The sequence below is a fragment of the Cyphomyrmex costatus genome, unplaced genomic scaffold, assembly GCF_001594065.2.
Source record: "Cyphomyrmex costatus isolate MS0001 unplaced genomic scaffold, Ccosl1.0 scaffold222, whole genome shotgun sequence".
NCBI classification, from domain to species: Eukaryota; Metazoa; Arthropoda; class Insecta; order Hymenoptera; family Formicidae; genus Cyphomyrmex; species Cyphomyrmex costatus.
Genome location: NW_017276280.1, coordinates 800,658 through 826,433, shown reverse-complemented (window position 1 = coordinate 826,433; position 25,776 = coordinate 800,658). Strand labels below are relative to the sequence as shown.

At 31.3% G+C, this 25,776-nt stretch overlaps 1 protein-coding gene across 1 annotated transcript; it reads right to left on the bottom strand.

Annotated features, from left to right (window-relative positions):
- Positions 1-8,617: 8,617 nt before the first annotated feature.
- On the bottom strand, positions 8,618-16,586 carry Evi5 (ecotropic viral integration site 5). The gene is made up of 9 exons (XM_018539764.1): positions 16,522-16,586; positions 15,846-16,100; positions 15,057-15,320; positions 14,322-14,586; positions 13,625-13,987; positions 12,600-13,277; positions 12,026-12,508; positions 11,847-11,945; positions 8,618-9,124 (listed from the first exon to the last, which is right to left on the bottom strand). The coding sequence occupies exons 1-9, from the start codon at positions 16,584-16,586 to the stop codon at positions 8,963-8,965; spliced, it is 2,634 nt and encodes an 877-aa protein (XP_018395266.1). The 3' UTR covers positions 8,618-8,962.
- Positions 16,587-25,776: the final 9,190 nt, after the last annotated feature.

The following is a 25,776-nucleotide window of genomic DNA, read 5'->3' as shown; positions in this document are numbered from 1 at the left end:
TTGAAAATACTTGGCTCTCGTATAAGCCTGTAACAATTACGATTTGGATGTAGTCCCCCTCGTCGCGATATAATTTCTTTAATAAACGTAACAATTACCTACTGACATCAAGAGACGCGAATATTTAACATTTATTTAGTTTTCTATCGGCCGCTTTGTACAGAATAAAGAATTTTTCAAAAATGAAAATTAATAATGTTCATAAAAAGAGAGCTACAGCCACACGCTAGATTTGGTTAGCGACGTTTATTGTAAAACATTTGTATATAAATTATAAATTATTTTTTCAAAAATATTTTTGCATTTTGCAATTTCGTTCCCATACTTTTGATTTAAAAAAAACTATTTTTATGTGTACAGTACAAAGAGAATAGATGTTATACAGTCTCTCAGGTAATCAGGTTAAGCACACCGCTCTCTTAAGCACACCAAATTGTGCATTTAAGAACGACATAATATACATACGAGGGAAAAAGTATAATAATTATATAAGTAATTTTGTATGATTATGTGTCTTAATTAATCATTATATATTGAAAATTGTATTTCAATGTGTATATATAAAATAACGTGTTACGTTCGTCTTTTGACAAACAATATTAAAGTTTATCTCGAAATTCTATAATAAATGTATGCTTCAATGAAGAGGGACGTATATTTATTTAACGTTAGAACAAGCGTATAAATCGTGAGTTATTGAATCTAGACCACTCGCATCGGTAGTTAAATATGCGATGATCGAGATGAGTTTATTGCTCTTAACGAAGCCACTTTACGGATTTATCGCCGGCCGTGTGTTGTGGACATGTGTGGATTACGTAACCAGAAATGAAAGGACATCCAGAAGTAATCCTCTAAATAAAATCGATTCCTCAGAGAGAAAGAGAGGAGAGAAAGAAGGAAAAGAGAGAAAAAGAGAGATGGGGAAGGAAGAGGGAGGGAACGTTGAAGAAGAGAAAGAAACCAACAAAATATAGATATATATACGAGAAAACTAGGAAATTGAGATAGTAATTCCTCGAATGCTTTTATAAATAACATTTCTATTGCGCGAATATATAAAAATAAAATATAAATAATTTTATTATCGATAACATTCCTTCTTAAAAATTTATATTATATTATATTATATTTATTATTATTATTGTTTTACATTATCTCTATGTTATTCTCTATATCTTTTGGAGTGAATTTCACTAAAGACAGAAAATTGAGCCAGTCTTGAAAAAAGAGTAACAATATTTTCATTTTTAAACAAGAGTGGCAGACTTTTATTCTTTATAGCAGTGAGATTTCATTCTTTTGGAGTAAAATTTCGCTCTTTTTGAGTAAAAGTCACACTAATTTTAAAGAATAAAGTCTCATTAAAAAAAAAAGAGCGAGATTTCATTTCTTTTGAAAGAAGTGAGCCACTCCAAAAGAATGAAAATCTGCCACTTTTGTTCACGAGTGAAAATTTTTTACTTTTTTTTCAAGACTGAGAGACTCAGTTTTCACTCTGAAAGATTTAGAAGAAGGGACTTTTTACACTATTAAATTTATAATGTCAAATTATATTCAATTTAAGTTATTTTTAATTATTTCTATTGATCGCGCCCACTTTTACTCAATTCGTCGTTCATTTAAATGAAATAATAGAGTTAAATAATTTAATACCAGAACTCCGGTTGTGCCGTTTTTCACTCATCTGATAACTTCGTTACGGTTATATTTTGAAATTACAGTAATTTAGTATTAATGAGAGTGTATTGTTTAGTTGCTACCATCTCTATTTACCCAAAAGTCACAAAAGAATAATATAAATCCCAAGTGAACACCCATCACTTCTTCGATGCCAAACAATGTAAAGATTTTTTCTTATTAATAATTTTAATAAGAGCCACGATTTGAATTTTTAGCGTGCCAAACGCATTCAAAATTTCTTTCGATGAAACATACTACATGTATAATGCTTCTGTTACGACTTGCTGCGAAAGAAAAATTAGGAATAAATTAAGGCGTTTGTTTTTTTTTCTGAAAAAAAAAAAAAAAAAAGAAAAACAATCATACTGACGTGCACGCGGTTAAGTATACATTGCACACCCGGAAGCGAATAAATAATCATGATGATAATTAGATATCGTTAACGCGAAGGAGGAAGTGAATACGTGGCATTTTTACGGAGCGACAGGAGGTGCCTCCGTTGATTCTCCATGCGGATTAAAATAGAATATCGTTTTTCTCGTTCGATCCAATTAATCGACCCTTCGCGCTCCGCGGCGAGATGGAGATCCATCGAGCGCGCGCGGATGGGGCTCCGACGATGACTCACTCGGAAAATATGTACCATTCGCACGCACTACTTCTATCCCGATTACGAGGAGCATTATGTCGTTGTCGTGGATCGTACCTACGTACGCTAATATCGTTCGCGCGGCCGGGCCCGATACGCGCGTCCGATCGGCCGCGGCTTTCGCACGTTGTCACGCGACGGCACATCGATATGGATTATTTCGTTTATTGGAGCCCGCGGTCACGAACGCACGTAGCGCGTCATTCTCGCATGCAACGTGAACAAACATCCGATTGCCATCGAAATTACCGATGATTGTAGAACCTATCATTTGTAGGATTCAGAAATTTGAGGCCCACTGGCGCGTCGCAAGCGAAATTTTTTCAACGTCATATATGGAATGATAGAATATTAAATTATTATTTAAATTATTAGATTGGCAAAGTATTATTTAAACGTATACAATTCATAAGATGTTTTATTTAAAATTGTATATTAACATAAAGGTAAAATAATGTAATGGAATCTATGTTTTTTATATTTATAATTTCTTAAATTAAAAAATATTTTTAGTGATTAAATATTTCAGAAATATTAAAAATATGTATATACTTTGGTTATAAATATTTTTAAGCATTAAGATTAATTAAGCAGTCCTCGAACCGCCATGGTCCCTCCGTGGATCCGCCAATGTAACTTATGCATACCTATTTCTTATCATTAGTGTATACTATGTATAAGGTGTGATTTATTTTAACTTTAATGGTAACGTCTCCTTTTATACCGTACAAATTTTATTTGAAATATTTTTTAATGAAATTCCATTATTTTCATAATATTAGCTCGATAAGATTAAAATAAATTACCTATATATATCAGAATAATTTGAGAAAAAATTTCGCGACTTGACAATGAAAAAACATACGACTTTAGATTTTAAATTACTTGCATTTTTCAGTAAAAGGTTGAAGGGGGGCTCCGTTTGCCAGCAAAACGATTGCCTATATCTTCGTTTACACACAGCACATTGCACAAACGAGAATATTGCGCACATAAAATAAGAAAAAATCATATTAACATTTTGTACATATATACATATATATATATATATATATACTTGGTGGCCGTATTAATAATTGTTCTAACGCGCATTACATTATATCGTGCAATGTGCCGTGTGCAACATTGCTGCATGCGAACCATAGGCAATCATTTTGTAGACAAACGGGATCCTTCCAAAATTGTCTAAGAAAATAAATGAGCGAAAGAAAGGTATTAACAATTAAAAATGTATATACATTCTAGTAACACAATTCATTGGTACAATATTATCTCAATATATATATTTCCAATGCAAATGTTTAAACAATGTTTGACCGATGAATTGCTCTACTTTGATATTTGAAACAATTAAAAAGCGGATAAAAACGTTTTACCTTTACAAAATTTATTTTTTTATTTGATATGATCTCTCTCAACTTCAGTGCACTCCATCCAGCGATATTTCAGCGTTTTTATGCTATCACGGAAATAAAATTTTTTTGGAATTCCTCTAACACTATTTGCTACAGCTATCAATTTTTCTATACTGTTGTATACGATGACGCACTATTACCTAACAAGTTTTTTATCTCTTTAAAAATTTCTATTTCTTTCGTGTTAAATATTTTTTAACAAAAAACTTACATCACGGCATCAGTGTTCAATGTCATCTATTTCATCACGGACAATATAGTTTCGTTTAAACTCACTTTTACAACAAACTACACTTTACTGAACAAGTTCAAACTTTAAAATTTTTATGCATAAATAAAATAAATATAAACCGCACAAATGGTAAAGTGACATATTTTAAATATTATCACCATTTATGGGCTAGCAAAGTTTTCAAATTCAAATTTAATTGTCTATGTATCTTTAAAATAAGCAATTAAAAGAAAAAGTAAATTTAATAAGCAATACGCATTCTTTTTTAAAAATCATTTTCAGAAATACATAAAATCTCTCTTTCTCTGCAAAAATTCACAAACGGCTGCAGGTTGCGCATCATTAGACTCAATTCATTTGCATATTTTAACCAAAATCGTGAAAAAAGTATAGTATATTTTAAAAAAAGTTCGAAACAAATTTTACAGCAAAAACATTTCATATTCGTGTTGGTCTACTTAAGTTCTTGTTAAAATTTTGTATTAAATTTTTATGTTATTTAAATAATTTATGTTAAATTATATTTAACATTTCAAAATAATACAATTTATGCATAAATTAATAAATAACATAAAAATGTGTTTTAAAACGCAAATTCTAAAATGAATAAATAAAAATATATGTTAATAATTTAACATATCATAAATGTTAATTTTACTAAAAAAAAGTTTGTTTGCAACCTATACCAATATTATCTACCTTTTTTATTTTTTTACACAATCTGTGTAACCTTTTAACGTATTCATCTTGTGGGTGTCTAAATTAATACATAAATTTGAGTGAAGCGTTTGGAATCTGTAAAATGTCTTAAATTTAATAGGAATTTTCCAACGCGGTATACTGTAGTCATTTGATGTTTTGTTAGTTTCACTGATAAAAATGTTCTTTCATTCTCTTTTTTTTTCCTTTTTTCTCTCTCGACGACGGTTGCACCGCGCTGAAAAGAAACTGCGGAATGCCGCCGATGGCAAATCGATTCGCGGGCAGATTAATCGACCGCCGTTCGCAACGGCTCGGGAGACCGCCAAACCGTCTCCTCGATGACCTTCCGCTGTCGCGAATAGGAACGAACGCACGCCACATCTCGACCTGCTACGGCGCACGCCGCGATCGAACGCGCTGGTTTCCGCAGGAAAAAAAAGAACCGCGCATTAAATTATTAATGCTGGCGACGCGACGCACTACAAAACGTCTGACGCTATCGCTCATGCTTTTCATAAATGATAAAATAACGGTGTTGATGTATGAAATCTCGTTTCGGTGCATGGATCATGAATACGTGCACTGGGGAAAAATGTAAATGTACACAAATTTAATAAATATTTATTTAAATAGTACCAACTGAACATTTACTTATAGTAAATAAATATTAATTTAATAAGAAATAGCGTAGTTAAATTAATGGTACTCAAATTATAATCAAATTTTAATAATTCTACTAAATATAATTAATATAATATTAATTAATATTAATCAATATAATAATAATAGTCATAATTAAATATATCTTTACATCTTAATAAATATTCAGTTGGTACTATTCAAATTATTTATTAAAATTTAGTATCTTTTTTCAATGTGTGTCAGAAGCCGAGATATACTATTAAAGTAAAACAAGAAAGTATATAAAAATTGAAAAAATTAATTTAATTTTCATTAAAATCCGGAAGAACAACGTTTTCGGATTTAACAAAAAAATCTAAACTTTGGAGATATTTTGAGGGATTTGCTTTTGGGAATACACAATGACGGCTAATGATTTACTTTCAGAAACAACATGGTGCATGTAATTTAATTTATTAATACCGTTGGATGCAATCGTAATTGTTGATTTATTTATTACTTCGCTTTTATCGCGCACGATCAATAATTCAATTAAATGGAATGAATTCGAATCGTGTACACGGTGTTCTCGACCTAGCGAGCAGTGCTTGTTAAATTGCAATATTTCCGTAAATTTTATAACGATCGTCTATTTTTTTTACGTAAATTTGATTACACTGTCTGCTTTGACGCAACGTTCTAATTTTCAAAAAGAAATTGTATCACAGTCATTAAAAACTTCAAAATTATAGAACTAAATTAACATTACATTCATTTCGAGCTTACTAAACAATAACAATTTCATTATCACTTTTAGAGCTTAATTTGCTTATTAAGCGCGTTCCTCAATTTGCACAATTTTTCTTTCTAGATAATTTTATAATTATATCGAGGCCGTAATTGAAATTATCGTTGATTTAATTAATAGCTCGGCTTCTCAGTGTTCGAGTCTAATAGACAGCTCGGCAGGTCTAGGACAGTCTGTATACACAAATCCAATGACGCAGAAACTACAGATAGATATATTATGATACTAGGACGCGGTTCGCACGTCATAACTCACCGTGTTATTCTACGTCGCCAAGAATTCGTAGTGATTAGATCGACTCTCTAGTAGCAATGTAATGACAGCATAATAATGTTTAATAGTGCAACATTGACGTGCAACAGAATTGGAAAAAAATCTGTAGATACCTGTGCTATAAATTCAAAAATATAATACAAATGTCACTTTCTCTTCGATCTTGCACATTTATTCTTCGTCGTGCTACTTACAAATAAATACATTGCTCGACACGTCGTAAATAGTCAGTATTATTTACGTTTCCTATAATTCTTCGTTCTTTTCTTAATTAATATCGATTTTGGCGTCTCGTTCCTTCGTTTTAAATTCACGCGATGCAAAAAGTTGCACGTAAAGCACACAATCAAAAAATAATACTATTACAGTTGTTGTCGTAACTTCGTTAACGATACGCTCATGTTAATTTGCACACATGCATGCGTGAAAAGCGAAGAGGGCTTCTATCGAAAGAAAAGTGACTCGTGGTTCGCACGTTAATAGGTGCACAGTTTTAACGGCGTACTGTGACATGGTTAAAACAATGCCAGTTATTTAACGCAACAAAGGAATGGGATGTAACGATTTAGGCCAAGCGAGAGAAGAGCGCGTTGGAAGTAGGCTAAGGTGACTTGCTGTAAAAGAAAGTAGTAAGACGCGGATACTTATGTTAGAAGTAATTATCTGAGTCACGATAAAAGAACGAGCTATGCTCGAATGCTAATTCCTACAAGTACTTCCGATTATCTCGTCCGGTTTCAATTTCAACAATCTAGAATCGTTAAATCGAGTAAGAGGCACGCCTTTTGCGCTTTTCCTTTCGGGCGATTTACGGTTGATTTATTTAGTTTACAATTACTAGTAAAATTGATCGTCATCTAATTAACTATACACACCTGTGTGTCCAAATTGCATATTACCCATAAAAATTATTTTTACTCCTTTTTTTTAAGAAATTCGTCAATTATGTTACAAATTATATATATATATATATATATATATATATATATATATACGACAACAATAATAAGAATTTGGTATATTCTCCTGTTTGAGAATATAACGTATATTCTTAAATAGTTATAAATTTCGATTCGCGAGTTACGCACGCAATATATGTGTGTGGTATGAACATCGTTGATCCATAATTCTCGTCACACACACATATACATACACACATACATACATACATACACAACATACACATATATGTATATAATATATAAATACATATTTTTATAAAAAATGGTGATGCATTACTGTCCCCACGTTCCGGCATTAAATATATAACTCCTTAAATGCGATTACATTTGGTATGAATTACAAAAAATACACAGAGTATATCATGCGTATAAAAACGGTTGCGAGTGTCACAGAAACTCTATGATAATCTTCGTATAATCTACAGATCGTAATCAAGCTTTCGAGAAATTAGAAAAAACAGTCCGGATCTTCCGACAACACAAATTCACATTCCAAATATCATAAAGCATTCGCATACCATACGTTAGGTCCTGTATTTATTACGAAATAAATATAGACTTTTAATAAAAATCTGTATTTGTATCGCAAAAAAATGCAGATAAAAAAAAATAGAAATTAATCATTAAAATTAATTTTATTAGTTCAATAATTGTTCTCTTCTAGGATATCGAGATAAGAGATTATAAAACGTAATTGGAATGCAAATTTTTTAAAAATCTTGATAAAACAATAAAGTTACTAGAAAATTTTATATTTCGACAAGCAGTAATGCACGTAATAACTTTATTTAATTCGATTCAAAATTTTGTGATGCAAATTAGCCCTGCTAACATAAAGAAGTTAATTTTTAACATTCTCAAAAATGAAAAAAATATATACAGACGTATGTATAATACATAATTAACGAACATTTTATATACAGCATTTTTTGCAATATAGCATGGAATTAGTTTAATAAAACAACCAATTGTAAATTTGCATCATTCAGATTTTGGTAGTTTTTCGAGAATGTTATATAGTGGTTATAAATCTCTTTCAAATATAAATTACGATTACGATCATTTAGTGCGGTTAATATAAATAAGTATGTTAGTTATATCCTGTTGTATAATACTCTGCTATTAACTACAACTAATATATGCACTATAATACTCTATGTAATCTATAAAATGTAACAATGATAAAAATAATATTGCTAATATAATAAACAATATTTGTCACTATACGTACGAAACAATTATTTTGTTTACTCCTCTGAAGAAATTGTAACACGTCAAATTACGTAAACTGTAATAAAATTTTTTACAAACGATAGTTTTCCTGATTACGATCGAGATTACTTCGATTACCGAAAGCATCTATCGTTTTATGTACTGTTTCATTGTTCCGTTTCGTTATTATTTTAGTATAATTAATCAACGGCTACGCGTATTTTTGTTATATTTGGCCTAATAGTAATACATGTAAACAGGATTATTTACGGTCTACTTTTGTGTTACGGTCTAAGCGCATACGCGTTATTTCCTACAGCAAAAGCCGACGTTGAACAAAAGGTTCGCGCGCATCGATAACGGAGTATTGTTTAGCTGCCTAATGGTCTTGTTATACATAGAATTCTATACCTCAGGTGAGTTTGGCGTGGTCGTATTGATATGATCCTGCAAGCAAATTCTGAGATCCCGCTCGTCCAATTCGCTTTCAGTATCGACGCTAAAACTTCGCACGGTTTGTCCGCCGAGTCCCGTCCACCGTTGTTTCCAACTCTCTAGTCTCATGACCTATGACAGATAGACGTGATACAAAATGCATTTCTAAGAAATTTTTCGGAAAAAGGAAAGGGACTGCGATGTTTCGCAAAAGAAAATATTTATTCGATTCTTATTATAAAATATATATCAAATCATTAAAAGAAAAGTTAATCTTATATGATAAGTCTGAAATTTTCGAAACATTTTAGCTATTGCAATTATTTTGGTTTGAAAAAGACATTGTTATTCCTTATACAATGTTATTTTTTATACAATTAACGATACTTTTACAATTAATTGTAATATATTGTCATTTTATTTATCTTTCGCAATTAAATCCAATAATTAAATCATATAAATTATTCCTTTTTTTCTGAAAAGATAGTTTTAAAACATGCAAAAAATTGTTTAAACTTTCTGATTTTCTAAAATATAAATTAAAATCTTTCTATTACTAATGTTAACACAGATACAAGTTTGTTAACATATCGATTGATGAAATTATGCAAATGAATGATATATTCGAAGAAAAAAAAACCCAAAACTCTCCATTGAATTAATTTAAAAAACTTTAACGGAACTTTTGCAAATATTTTCACGTCTCTTTTATATCTCTGTGTTTTTTCTTCTTCGAACTAAGAGCAGCAGCCGTGAATGTTTATCAGAACGAAACAATGAACTTAATCTTAAGGAAGCATGCAGTTAAACGGGAAGAACACGCCATATCATATCACCACACATATAATACACAGAAATTGAGCCACATTTTAATTAAATTTTAGTTTAATTCTAGTTTCAGTTTAATAATAAAACTGATCGTATCCGATGCTGATATACACAATAATAACATTGAAATCTAAACCGATACGTTAAATATATAATAAAATATTTTCAATTCATTGCTTTTCATAAAATTTTTATTCTTTAATCGAATTTTTGATTAGGGTTATTTTAAAATAAAACTGATTATATCAATGTATTATTCATTACAATGTACATGTATAATGACTCTAGTATAAACTATGAACTATGAATTGCAGATCTAAGTCTGTTTACTCACTATGTAAATGAACACTGTAATTATAAATATAACAAGCAAGAATTCTAAATGGAATTCAAGATGAAGAACGTAGGCAATAATTACAAAACTACAATGTCAGATTCATCTACAGTAAAAGAAACATCATGCCACGCACATATACGGAGACGAAAATGATGCTTACGCATGGGTTAAGACTTACTCGAGCCAGCGCCAAGGCTCAGTCTCCGGGCTGGTGATTGGCGTAGGGAACTGAGGAGAGACAGAGATAACACAGCAATAGAGGGTTAATTTTGCAACAACGATTAGTCTCTTCTGGTTAGTATTAGTTACTGCTCGATATCTTTACGTAATAATAGTCACTGATGTAGACATTATTTCTTCTCACGCAATAAGATCGTGCATATCCTGCTTAAAAAGTCACGCCTACATATTCATTGATTCGACACGACAAAGTACCAGTTTCTTATTGTTAATAAGATAGTATATAGTATACATTAGTTAATTTGTCAGTTGTTTTTTTTTTTTTTATTAAAGCAGCAGCAGCAAAATCAATAAGTTAAGAAATGAAATACACTTTAAATATTCATTGACAAAACAGACTTTAGTCTGTTTAAAATAACTGCAAACATTTTTCTCTCTGCAGTCCACCAGAAGCGACGACGTTATGAAGCGTGTTGATTAGCGTTAAATTGCAGTAAGAGGTGCAATCTGTGCATCTTGTATGTGTATGACATCAATAATGAGTTACGATATTTTTATGTTTATGGACTTAGCAAAGTGGAATGTCTTTTGCATACGGTAGGCGCAATTTATAGTTTATGAGTGCAGTATGTGGTAGCACATTAAAAACCAAAACGTTCAGTTTACATATAATATACTTATTAGAAATATATAGTGTAATCTTTTATACAATTTTAGATAATATATATCACACTTAAACGATATATGATAAATATTTGGCTTATCAAGGTTAATGGTATATAAAAAAGAAGTAATATTGTAATGTATTTATCATGATAATTATGTCATAAAATGCAATATCACATATATTTTATAGAACCAGAAATAGGAACATATAATAATGCAGTGCTTTAAAAAGAAAAACAGTGAAAAGTATCTTTATTGTATCCCTAAACATTCATAAAAAATATCTAGAGAGTTTAACTATTGCTAAAAATTGCAATTGCGATCACAAATAATTATAATATTAATCAATTTATTAATAAAGTTATAAAAGTTTAAATATATATAAATCATTATTTCAAATTATTATTTAACTGTAATAAAAATTCTTATTATACTATTACAATATTTGATAAATTTGTCTAAAAAAATTATAGGAAGTACCTATATATAGTAAAAATTATTGCATTTTATTACTATATTTTCATTAGTTATAAACAAATATCATATTTTATTAAACACGATAAAAATATTCAAAGATACATGTATATAATAAGATATCACAGAAATTGTGTGCTGTATAAAAAGTGGCTGTTGCGTAATGATAAAATATTTTTTATGTATGATCTGCTTATATAATTATGCCTATATGAAATGAACTTATCGAATTACCTTTAATATACATTTATATTACAAGAATATACATATATTTTGTACCCTAAAATATAGTTCACCCCTTACTGCAATATTCCAAGATACTGCTTTTGTTAATACAATAGACAAGATAAATTTGTTAATTTCACATACCTCGGCTTTTAATTCAGCAACCTTATCTTGAAGCTCCCTTACTTTCTCACTGTCATCTAAATTATTCCTAAGTTCGCCTTCCGCATACATCTCTTCATTCTATAAAAATGTCAGATGTTACATATTTAAGTCTTTTAGCAGTACCTAACGTTTATTAATATACGTATGTGTGAAGTAACCTTCAACTCGAGAAGAGATATTTTCTGCGTAAGTTCCGCCACTTGCTGCGCGTGTTCAGCATCGCGTATCCTGGCCATCATAGCTTCGTCCTTCATTTTCGATTCCAGATCGGAATACTTGTGCTGTTGTTCTCTGAGCTTGGCAGCTAGATCCTTCTCTCGTGCTAACGCCGCTTCTAAATCGTCCTTAAGTACTTTTCCGCCTTCGTCTTGTCTACGGAGCTGATTAGTTGCTACTTGCACTTGAGTTTCAAGCTCCATAACTTTAAGTCGTAACTCTTTAACTTCAGTCAACGCTTCCATCTCTCGAATTCTGGTCGTCATTAAATCTTCCTCAAACTTCTGTACTTCGTGACCCCGATTTTCCCAAAAAAGCAATTTCTTTGGCGTAGAATCAGCGGCAGGCGCTGATTGAGCAGATCGATGCTCTTGTAGATGCCTCTGCCAAGCTGCACTTAACTCCATAACCCTCTGCCGCAGATCCTGTATAACATATTATGTTTATGTGTAAATCTATCTAATGTAATGCTCATAATAAAATAACAATATTATATAAGGATATGGCAGATTTTACCTTTAAAGATAAATTGGCTTCTGCTTCTCTAAGCTTAACTGCAATAAGTTCTTCTTGCAAATGAGCTACGGAATTGTCTGGTGTCGATTCACGCAGAGTCTTTTTATCTTGTTCTAATTCTTGTATCCTTCCTCTGAGTTCTCTAATTAGTGCATCGTTTTCTGCCTCATGTAATCTAACTCTAACCAATTCCTCTTGCAAACATTGTATCATCTCCTCTTTCTGTGACAATGCTTCTTGTTTCACAACTATCTCGTCCAGTGATGACTGTCTAGACGTCACGTTCTCTTCAAGAAGAATCGATAACGATCTCAATTCCTCATGGGCTTGTTCGAGTTGATGGCTAGTCTCGAGATGTGAATGACGAAGCGCTGCCAATTCTCTCTGAGCTATAAAAGCAGTCTCCTCCTCTTCGGCGCGTGATACTTGACCTCTAACTAATCTATCGGCTAGTTCAGCGGACTCCGCTTCCAGAAGTTCAGTTCTTTGTCTAAGCAATCTGTTTTCTGCTCTAAGCCTGCGTAACTCGACCATCTCTTCTTGCTCCTTCATCTTTAAGATGGTGTAATCTTTTTCTAGTTTCTTCATTCTTTTTGGATTGATTTTCATTCCATATGCAAGCGTCATGAGGCCATCCGGATCTTTTTCGGCTTTTCCAGGCAATTGTATTACTTCAGCCTTGCGAGCAATGACTCGCGAGCTAATCAAATTATACTTTTTATGAAAACGGCATCAACCGCTAAGACAGTTCCTTTTTCTAACTCAACATTCGCACTTCTTCGCGTTTTTCACATGAAAATTATAGTGATGAGTTTCGAGGCTTTTGGTGTTTTATTCTGAAAAATTATATCTAGCTCATTGAGAGAGATGTTTTATATATACATATATATATATATATATATATAATTTTATATTCTTATTTAAGAATATAAAATATGCTAAAAATTAAATTTTTTTTATCGACAGTGTTTTTATGAAACTAGTCTAATGATTTATAAGTAGCGATTTTTCGAATAAAATTTTACCTTCAACATGCCCTCCATATCTAAACTGAGCAAATCTTCTTTGCCTAACTGTAGCATTGCCAATGCAACCTTAAAGATAATCTCCATCCCTTCCGATAGAAAGACGTCAAAAATACGACATGCTAGGGGAAGGCTTAGCGCTGTAGTAAATAATGTAAGAAACCAAGAAGATGCATACATCGACGTATGGAAACCTTGGGCCGTGAAGTGAGCATGAAGTTCAGGATGTGCATCAGCAACTAAATGTTCCAGTTGATACATGCACACTCCTAATTCAGCCATACTTGGTTTGAACATATCCCGCAAGCGATACTCTTGCATTAGCGCTACGAGTACAGCAAAAGCTTCTTCTTCTGGCATTTGCTACAATGAAAGAATATTCATATAAAATATATGTTTTCTCTTTATTTCATGTAGAATAAAAGATAAATAAAAATAGGAATGTTCCGATTGTCTACATGCACGATTGCACATATTGCTCACTGATTGGCCAATTTAAAAATAATATAACCTCATTGGTAAAGCACTGAAAAGTTACTAGGCACCGACCAATGTGAGTGGTGTGTGCAATCGGGAATGTAGGCAAACGGAATCCTCTTAATAAAAATACATGTTCACAAAAAATGATTTTACAGGTAATTTCTTGCTTCTACATACTTTTATAATTTATTGTAAAAACATTGTTAACATCTTTTACCTGCATTAAAAGTAATCCTACTATAAATCCTGAACCTTGGCAGTATCCTACTTCGCGATCATGTAGGCTATATGCTTTCATAACGTTAAACAAACTCTCTTGCCCAAAACCATCCTTTTCTTTAAAAAAATCATGCTCGGGATACGTCCTAGCGATATCCCTTCTAATTATTCTTTCACAGGCTGATGTTGCTTTAATGTATTCGGCAAATTGCTTTTTAACTGGAGAGTCATGGGCACCGCTTAATAATTGCCAGACAATGCCCCTAAAATAATATATAATCCATATTAAATTTTAATATAGAAAAATGTATATAATTAATTTTCTAAATTAATATTGATAAACGGTTATTACTTTGATAATATTTATCAAGGCAATGCAAAAGGGTACTACGAATGTACCGCAACAGGATTTTCTGCGTTAAGGAGCCCCGAAAAAAATTTCGGTTAAAATACATTAATTTTTGTTGTTTCCATCCAAATTAATTTTTAACCAACTAAATTTCGTATTCAAATTATAATTTATAAAGTAATAATGTAAATTTAATGAAATCTCTATTGTTTTTATGAATATAAACAATATTTTGCCTAATTAAATAATTTTTATACTTAAGTTAAATTCATGAACAGGTAAAGAGAGCATCCTTACTTTTGCATTACAAAAAGCTTTTACATAGCCTTAATATATGTATATTTATAGTATCTTTTAATAAAATATACATATAATATGTGTTACCTAAAATGGTGAGGTATGCCTTGACGAACCAATTCCTTAACAAATTCTTTCCGTTTCTTCCAATTATATTCCCAGTCAGCTACTATGTGACCCCAGAGAGTCCACGTATTCTCTTCACCGTCGGCTGGATTGTGGCGTCGGGGCGCAGCATCGCCGTTACCTCCGCTGCCCCCCGACGCCACAGACACCTGAGATGTATCGGAACCCTTTCTGCTATGATTGCTTTGGAGAGAATTCAATGACTTTGCATCTGATTCGATCAGCCTAAAATTAATAAAAACATAGATTATGATTTTTATTTGTGCAATTTTATCATTTCGTGGAAAATAACGTGTGAATTTACATAGCAATATATTTATACAAATCGGTACTTATCGTGTAAGTTACGTGTTTTAATTAATTATATACATTAAGAAGGAAATAAAAAACAAAACTTACGTCTTTTCCCATATTTTTCGATACTGAGTTAAAAGTGCAGCCTTATTTTGCATCTTACTGTGCATCATTTCCAAGCCAAAATGCATAGCAAAATTAACACTTAGTATTTCTACTCTACATTTGAAATAAAAAGAAATCCAGGCAATCTATCCAAATATGTGTACATGCAAGAGGTATCTCCAATTTACTACAAATTTTGGAAAGTGGGAGATGTCAGTCAAAATGGAAGGTGGCATATGTTAGATAAGATTTGAGTTTAGATAAGATTTATCAGTCCATGCAAGAATTGTTCGATCGTTGAAAGATATACGATTTGGCTAGTATCAAGCAATAGGCCACTTGATTATTCACCTATTGGCTTCCTCCAGCTTAGCTAATAGAGCCAGTTCGTCAGTGGGTATTTCCTGCGAGGGCGTTATTCGCTGTTCGCAAAGGGTGTCTGACGGCGGACTCGGAAGTATCTTGCCGGTCTGCGTGACGTTACGGGTAGATTGGTGGATGCTGGAGGTGCATAAACACAGCACGCTCATCACCTGCGGTCCATAACGTGACAATCCCAATTGACCGACAGGCGCATTTACGCTATCCCAAGCGGCGTTTTGGCTTCTGGAACAAAACGGGCTGAATTAATGTGAATATCAATTAACGCAATACAATTCGGGTCTTTCAGCGGTGTACTACAGTGATCTATTTAAGTGGTGTACATTTGACTGACACGTACGCTTTCACATGTAATTATATGTATATTTTATAAACGCGAGTTGCTTATTCAATCGAAATCTATTAAGTAAAACGAAAACATTCGATTTTAACTCCTCGACGATTTAATTCACGATAATAATTATAATGAAACCAATTAATTACTGCTAACGTTTCTCAATGTTCTCTTAAAATTTATGGAATTTTTAAGCGGAGTTTTTTCGTATTTAGTTTCAGCTTCTGTAGTAGAGTCATGTATCTAATACATATAAATAAAATAAAAGAATAAATTTATTGAATAATCTATCAATCGCGACGCTCATTTTACCTTTTCGCGACTTTATTTCTTCTCCAACGAGCTGCCGCAGGAGCCAATAAGCCACGAAGAACCATTGAGATAATTTTTCTTTATCTCACTTTCGCGATTTTAGTGTTCGTTGAAAACGTTCTTGCTTTCCCGTTTCTACTGTTTCTATCTTCACGTCATCACGCGATTTTAAATGCAACAATTGTCGACACGCTTATCTGCAATATCATTCATTAAACGATCAATTTTATTCTTCAAGAGTGTCTTTTGCAAATCAATAAGAGATCTATTACCAATGTATATAAATTGAGATTATAATTAATAGGGAAAATATTAATTTTATCCTATTAATTTTAAGTGTTCAAATAAATGATATTATTATCTGTCATAAGCGAAAGATAAAACACAAGTAATGATATTATTTAAGAAGCAAATTCTTAATAAGAAATAGAAATACTTAATAAGAAATAGAAGTCTCGAGTCTAAATAAATCTTTTTCTCTGTGTAGGATGAAATAAACAATATAACTCTGACAAAGAACCGTGCGCTACATACATAAAATAATAAAAAAAACTAACGTTGTCAGTCGAAAGATCACGTTTGAAATAGACATTTCAAATGGTTAAATCTTGGGATTTTTTGGATTCTATATCTGACTTGAGCAGGAACGTGTTTGACTATTTTAATACAAAATATCTCGAAAACAATGCATTGTTGACAAAAAATGTTTTAGATAATCGTTGTAAAGTTTGAAGAGAATTATCAAATAAGATCCGAATTTATTTTTATCAATACCAGAACATTTTATCACTACAAGAATTCTTTAGCGTCATCAATTTGTCAATTACAAAAGGATATTGTGAAAGACTTTATTTCCTAGTTTGTTTGCAAAATGTTTAAACAGATATTCTTCAGTAAGTAAAAAGATCCAGGCAGAAAGATTATTCTTGTGTGGGAATTTTAATATTTTATTATGAAGAATATCTTTCTGTATAGACGCGACAGCATTCTCATGAAACGCCTCGTATATAAACGCCGTGCTCGGTGAGGCAATGCGAAGCAACTCGACACGAAGGAGATCAAGAAGGAAGCAATTAGTGCGTGTGAACGAATTAGCGGGCGAAAGAGCAGGTGATTTCAAGCAAGCTATTACGACTATATATTATGTACTGTATATGTTACCTATAGCAAAACGAAATGAACGGAATATGTGATACCGTTTTACGAGCCATGTTTCTCGATGAAACAAGATTTAATAACTTTAAAATAAATAAAAATAAACTCTTGTTTTTTTGTCATTTACTTAACGCATTTTTACATTATTTGTATTCTGCATTTATATTCTAAATTGTAATTACATAAATATTTTGTTTTTCGAGAGTCGAAAATATTTTCAAATAATTGCATTAAAATTGTACGAAGATTTTAATTATAATATATTTTTTTTTATATATAGAGTATATAATTATTCAAAATGTTATATACGTTTTCTTGCTATATATATATATATAAATTATATAACGAAAACATTGTTTATTATCTATAATATATGTGTCTTAAAAGTTGGTGAGTTATATATCTTAATGTCAACATTGTCTACAAACTGAGGTCGGTGAACACTTGCGACAGAATTGCTGTGTTGTAAAAATTTCAAGTTATTATCAAGCAAATTACTGACCTATATACAACTGTTCGAATATAATGAGAATGTTAACGAAAATTGTTGCTAAACCATTTATAAACCTTTTACGCGAGAAGAAAAACAGAAGCACAATGACTTCAACGAAATAGCGTAAAATAAATTCATTTAACAATAATAAATTCCTTTAAAATAATATTCGTGAAGCATTTCATTAAATTTATTAATTGTGTTATTTTTTTCATTATTAAACAATTTACGTTTCTAGCTAAAGTGAAATAATAAATGCATATGTATTTTAATAATTTTCGATAATAATTATTGATTTAATATGAATAATAGATATTATATCAACATTTTGATAATTGAAATAATTCTAATTACGGAATAAAAAACATTTAATTTCTATTCCATTTTGTTGTGGAATACCGTTTCTCGGACAGTTTACACAGTATAGTGAAAGGATTTAAGGCTTGCCTCTGTGCAAAATTATAAATGATTGAATTACATCCACTCATTACTCAAGTAATAAATGTTAAATTATATTACGTTATGAAATGAAATAACTTTATAAAACTCAAATTATTTTAGTACATAATACGTATAAAAGTAAATCATAACTCAAGTCAAATAAACTAACTTTAGTGTTACATTTTACACAACACTAATTCTTATCATTCCAAACGATAAAGTCAAATAAGAAAAATACAAAAAAAAAAAGACAAAATAGTTTCTAATTATTATTTTAGCTTTCTTTAACGATAAAGAATTAAGCAACATCAGTATATTTTTTGCGTTAATGCACGCCACTTTTCTTTTGCCACTCTCGTGAAACCAAATCTATGGTCGTAGTTTGCTATTTAACTTTTAAATTTTGATAAAAGATGTTCTGAGAAAATAACAATTCAACGAAAGTTGTATCAGTGCTTATACTTTGGTAAGGCAGATAATGTAATCAGAAATGTTCGGATGTCCGCGATTCCTTTTCCGGCTTATCAAGATATGCAGGTCTCTCCTCTCTTTCTTTCTCTCTATCTCTGGTTTCTTCGATAGCGAATTGTTAAACGGCGAACTTAACGTGCTGATACGATATCGTTTCACTTATTTTCTGATTATCCCGGCACGGTGGGATCCAGCTAGGCATGTACTGCTGGAGAGTACGAAATGGGTTTGAGGGTCGATGCAGCCCGCGCAGGCCAGGATGCTCCACATGCGCAGCGACGTCCGTCTCCTGACAAATAAATAAAAGGATACCAAGTACGTGCGACCGGTGATCGAGAGCACTGGGCGTATTTGATAGATAAGATATTAAAAATTTATATAATATTTAAATCGACAAAAATTTTAAATGCAAATCAAAAATTCTTTCGACCCACCGCTTCGTATTCAAAAGTACTTTTAATTTTTATGAGATTTATCGAAGACATTCATTTCAAATATTTATAAAAAAAATAATAATTTGTTATAGAAAGATGATAACTTCGTTTAAAGAACTCTTTGTAAAATAATGCACAGGTAAATATGGCAGTAGACATAACGCAGTTATATTGGACAAAATATAAAAATATTTTAAATATATTAAATTTTTTATAATATATACGACTCTAAATAAATTCTAAATAAGTCTAAATAAGACTCTAAATAAGTTATTAAATGTATAAATAACTCTAGAATTGTACATATTATTAAAAACTTACGTAATATTTAAAATTTTTATCATTTTTAATAATTGGGTCATGTCCACTGGTATATTTACCTTATCACTTTACAATAATAATGTAACGATAACCACATGTAACGCATTTTCCTAGTAACGTATATTTCGTCATCAGTACCATCGTTCATCACCGCAATAGTCTGTCTAGATTATATCACGGCGTAATTTTGGTCTATCCTGTGTAAAATGATTCATCGTCATCAGAAAATATTTCTCATAATCTTGAGACCATTTTTATCTAAACTTATCTTTAGATTCAAGAGAAGTATATAGCCTTTTTGTATTCTTTTGTAATAAATGTTGACTGCGAGGAAACAATTGAAAAACATGTAAACGTATAAAAGAAACTTATTACTATTTTTTTTGTTGTCACTCATGGTTACTTCATATCGGATAAATAACGAATAATTTATTTTTAAATACATTGTAATAAATATATATTTCCTCACCGGTGCAATATTAATAAAATATTACATTTTCGGAGTTCAATAATTCAATTCGTATAATTTCAATTAATAATTTGATCCTCGATTTGATCTTATTAATGCGTTTATATTATTGCTGTATATATATGTATATATATGTATATGCTATAGATAAAATGAAATTTTAAATATATATAATTTTATTTTAACCTTAACAATATTTAACTGTTTTTATATTTATTTTATTATACTTATTAAAATAAAATATTACCATTACTGCACATGTTGACTATGTTAACGAAATTATAAGTTAATAATTAGAAAAAAAATTGCGGGAAAAATTATCCAGAAATACTTTTTCTTTCAAAAGTATTTACATTAAATCGTAATTCTGATAATTACAAAGTAAAATATCTTTTTTCATTCATAAAGTATACACATTCATCTACAGGAAATTGCCAATTATAATGCTATTCCTGGAATTTTATGTCGCTTACGTGGCCAGAATCACTTATGTATATGATAATATCGTCGCTTATATGATAAAAGGACACAAAAAAACTTACAGAAAAGTTTTCAAAAAAATTGAGTGCATTTGAAATACGCGGCTTTAATAATCTATAAGGATCTCCGTCGAGCAATGCACAGCTGAAATAGCCGTACGCCACATACTACTCGAGATAAAAAATTAACGTGTGGAGAGTCCGCAACCCACAGACAACACATCTCTATCTATTTTTATGTATAAACGACACTATATATTTACTGTTTTAGCACATATATTTTAATTCAGAGTTTTTATTTAATTGGATAAGAAAACGAAATGTAAAATAGTTACAATAATTTATAAAAGCAAAAAAATTATTCAGTTCATTACAAAATTAATATTATTTGTTAAATTAATTCTAATCTAAAAAGTTGAAAAAAAAAATCTCCGGATTATCTGAATTTTTCCTCTTAATTCTTTTAAAACTTATTAATTTATGATCTCTCTCTTATTTTTTTAAATATATATATAGTCAACACATACCAGACAATAATGGCATTTCATGTTATCTCCACGATAAAAATATCATATAATTAAGTTGAGACAAAACAGAAGTATCCTTCGTGTCTCAAATCAGTTTCACAATAAATGCATAAAAACGCGTTGATTATATACAATTACCGATATTTTTTATTTCAGCTTAGACATTGGAATTAATCTTTTTTATAAATGTGTGCACGCACTTTAATAAAAAGATTACATCTCAAAGTATTCCGTGAAGCCTGATGATTCATTTGTGTGTGTATATGTGTGTTAGACACACCTCCTAGGTATGACATTTCTGCAAAATTGATGTTATTTTCGCACTAAACCGACTTTAAAAGGTCGATACATTTCTACTAGATGTATCGTTTTACGATCGCAAAAAGAAATTCAATAAATTGAAAAATACAGCATGTCGGTTTTCATGAAAATTTATGTTAATAATAATATTCATGAATATAACATAAAATTATATAAATAAAATTATTCTAATATAAATAAATACTCGGTCAAATAAGGCACTTAGGAGGTAAGATTTATGCGAGACAAAATTTTTGTCATATTTTTATACTATCGGCAACGCTATCTAACTGATACACGTAAACATAGGCAATTGCAAGCGAATTTTATCTGCTCTAGTTATGGCTCGAAGTACATCCTACGCGACTTGCTATGTGTGTCCAATTGAATATAACTGGAAGGTTACTGTCTTCGATATAAACCTTTTTTGAATTAATTTTCATATGCATATGAGCTGTTCTTCGGTAACATATCTGATAAATTTTTAAATTAATCTTTCAACGTGTGTATACAAAAGTGTATCTCTTTCCGTTTATTATACTTTTCTACATGCATTTTATTCAAGGATAATACATATTATTCTGTATAGGTAGAATAATATAACATATGTATTTTTTTAAATATTATTTTTAGTTATTTCTTTTCAAAAGCATTCTCCATTTCTTGAATAATATTTGTATTATTTCCACCCAAACATTTTATAAGTATTTACAACTTGCAAGAGTTTTAAGAAAAAAAAATGGTTTACTTAACTAAATCAATTGTTCATTAAAGAACGTATGTTTTTAGTTAAATGTAATGTTTGATTTAAATACATATATTCTTCATCAAAAGAATTGAAGACAAATTAAACTATAATTTAGTCAAACAATTTTTCTTTCTCAATATAATAAGATATAGAAATACAAAGTAATCTTGAAACTTGATTATTATTGATTGGATGTAAGAAAAAAGAAAAACTAATGCGCGGGGCTATGACTGCAACGATAAAAGATTAAATCATAGTAATGGAAGAATCTAGGTCGCATTCAAATTATTTATAAGGCTTATGTGTGGTGTAATCGACTCATTTTCAATTTCCGCGCGAAAATACAATACGCTGAAAACGGAGAGGTATCCGGTACCGAGTTATTGACCCGTAATTCACACCGACATTTAGCGTTAAAGGTCACCTAGCTGCTTCCGAGTCTCACTGATGAGTGTTCGTATCGTTGCCCAAATAAAGCGACAGGCATCCTAAAATTGTCCAGATGCACCGCCCACTGCTGGAGCGATACAAAGCACTTAAAAATGCATAATACAAGACTTTTAATTATATACTTCATTTTAATTCAATTAGAAATAGAGATTTATAATAATGTTCCCCCTTTTTTACTTACAATTAAAAATATATCTTGGAATTAAGTATAATAAAAAGTAATTTTATTAGAGCAGTTAACTTTGTGAAATTTTATTTTAACAAGGGTTTCATTTCAGGAAGACTTAATTGTTGAAAAAAATTTAATTATAAAATTTCTACTTAAACGATGATGATAAAGTCGTGATTAAAAAGTGTACTTTCGTGAGTATTTCTATGGGTTCCATTAAGATCATTTAACGTATACAGCGCAAGTTCTTTCACGCCTCGAAAGATAATTCTAACTAATTAGAGATTTAACGAAGTGTGGAAGAAAGACGAGCGAACGGTAAAGCATCGAGTGTATCGAACTTAACGAGGAATGCTTGGTCCTTATAATCCTGCACGACTTTAAGGCAGCCTACCGTGCGACTTTCGCATAGTTTGATACCGTTTCACCTTCCAGTTTCGTAATAGCACGCGAAATAAAAGAAATTAGTCTTCTCATTCCTTTTCTCACGCGGTGGTGCGTTAATTTTATTGTCGCGGAGAACGCAAACATTTTCAGGTCACCCATACCTGTAATAGCTGAAAACGTTATACTTTCGTGTTCTACATGTAATCGAATAAAATCATGACAACCATGATTTTATCAGAGAAACAAAATGAATAAAATTCTACAGGGATTATTGAAAAATTGTGCCCCTATTTATCTTATATACGTTGTATTATTACTATTATTATATTTACATTAATCAATATATAAGTGTGTTAAAATAATTACACGACAAAAAGTCTATATAAAAAATTATTTATTCTGATTTTTCAATAAAATATTTAATAATTTAAATTCTGAAATATTTATAAGACTCAACCGAAAGTATGTTTATTTCTTTTAATTGTTCTATTCTCCGTAGATGTAATATGAATTGTAATTGTTTAATTCTAATAATATTTATAATAATCTGGTAATAATTATAGTATATTTATAACGATTTTATGTCATTTTCTAAAATTGCGTATAGAAATAAAACTGATATAAGATACGTTAAATTAATTGTTTTTTCCTGCATACTTTTAAAGATAACACACTTCATTCTACTGTTATCAAACATTTGACATCTAATTCTTCTCTAATTTCTGAAGTACATTGAAATTATTGATTACTAATTTTTATTAATAGTTTTCTTATTAATCACTATCAATATCATTGATCACTAATTTAATTATTACAAAAACAATACAAAATTGATAAACTCTCGATTCTTATTACATAAACAAAAGATTACAAGACAATCTTGCCTTTGTCATTCATTCTGTTATCTTCAATGAGATTTGCTTTATTTCTCGCAGGTGCACATTACGAAACCACAAATATTTATCTTTTCCAATACCTGACAGGTAGCAATGGATCGCCAAAGGTGACTTCATCCTTCCAGAGGGACAGACACTTTTCTTTCATCTCCCCGCGACAAAGATCAATTTTTCTCAATTACCCTCGCTGGCTTAGAGAAAAATTAATACAGGAGAAATTCTCCCCTCTCGGAATTTCCACCCACTTCTGCCGCCCACCTTCGCGGCTCTACAATTAATACAGACAGCAACCTCGAACGCTGACGGACGCGGTACGCTTGTGTGAAAGTGCCGCCGTTCCCTCAACAGGCGAACGAGTGCGGCGAGAACGATGATGAGAGAGAAAGAGAGAGACGACGGTGACGATAATAATAATAATAAACCGAGTCGCGCGGTTCAACTAGCACATGTAACCGGAAAGGGATATGCGGCCTCGTAATCGTGTTAGCAAACAAACTGGTGGTCGCACAGGTGGACGGCCGCTTCTCGCAGCCATCTGGTCCCGCCGAATAATTCCGCGAGTCGCTTACCTCGGGAATCTCGTGTCGCCGCTCGTCCCGACGATGCTCCTCCGCGCGTCGTAGAAGCTGACCAGGCTGACCGGGGAAACTCCGAGAGCTAAGCGAACGCGGGAGCGACGGGCTATAACGGTTGACGGGCGCATACGCGGTGATACGCGGCTGTCACTACACTCGAAACTGTCATCACACACGGATAGATTTGACCACGCGCAATGTTACCAACGGACGCGACCACTTTGTCACTAGCAACTCACTAATCTCGTTACTTCGCGCGACGCCCGCTGACGCGCTGAGACTCGCGGCGGCCATATTGTCTAGAGCTTAAGCCAATACTAATCTCGTTACTTCGCGCGACGCCCGCTGACGCGCTGAGACTCGCGGCGGCCATATTGTCTCGAGCTTAAGCCAAGATTTAACGAATAATTTAATAATCAGGAAGTAAGATATAAGGAGACTCCACTCCGTAAAAGAGTCCGTAAGAGTCTCCTTATATCTCCCTTCATGTTGATAATCAAACTGCAAATGTAATAATCATGGAAAAATTAATTATGCTTTTATTAATACAATAATAATACAATTTTTATCTTTTATTTGTTTAAAGTAAAAAAAATAGGAAAAATTATTGTAATTTAAAAGAGTACTTTGAAGTTTAATATTTTTCCTCTACATCTTATAATATCTTATATTGCCGCAATTAAATTACAAATCTTTTTTCTACAGTTGTTATCTCTACTAATAATCAAATTCGAACGATAATATTATAAAATCGCAGCAAATCACAGCAAATAAATCGCGTAAGGCCGAAATCAGACTATCGTTATTGAAGATTGAGATTGAAGATTAAAGATTGAAATTTTACCAATGAGGAAAAAGAAATTTTGGATGCTTTTTGTTTCAATTGGTCAAACTTCAATCTTTCAATCTTCAATCTTCATTCTTCAATGCGTAATCTGAT

Excerpts from the sequence above, each read along its gene's own strand:
- Evi5 (XM_018539764.1), bottom strand. The coding sequence starts at position 16,586 with ATGGTTCTTCGTGGCTTATTGGCTCCTGCGGCAGCTCGTTGGAGAAGA. Across the intron at positions 14,587-15,056 it reads GGCATACCTCACCATTTTAG|GGGCATTGTCTGGCAATTAT; the intron begins GTAACACATATT and ends ATATTATTTTAG. Across the intron at positions 12,509-12,599 it reads AAGCCAATTTATCTTTAAAG|GATCTGCGGCAGAGGGTTAT; the intron begins GTAAAATCTGCC and ends TATGTTATACAG.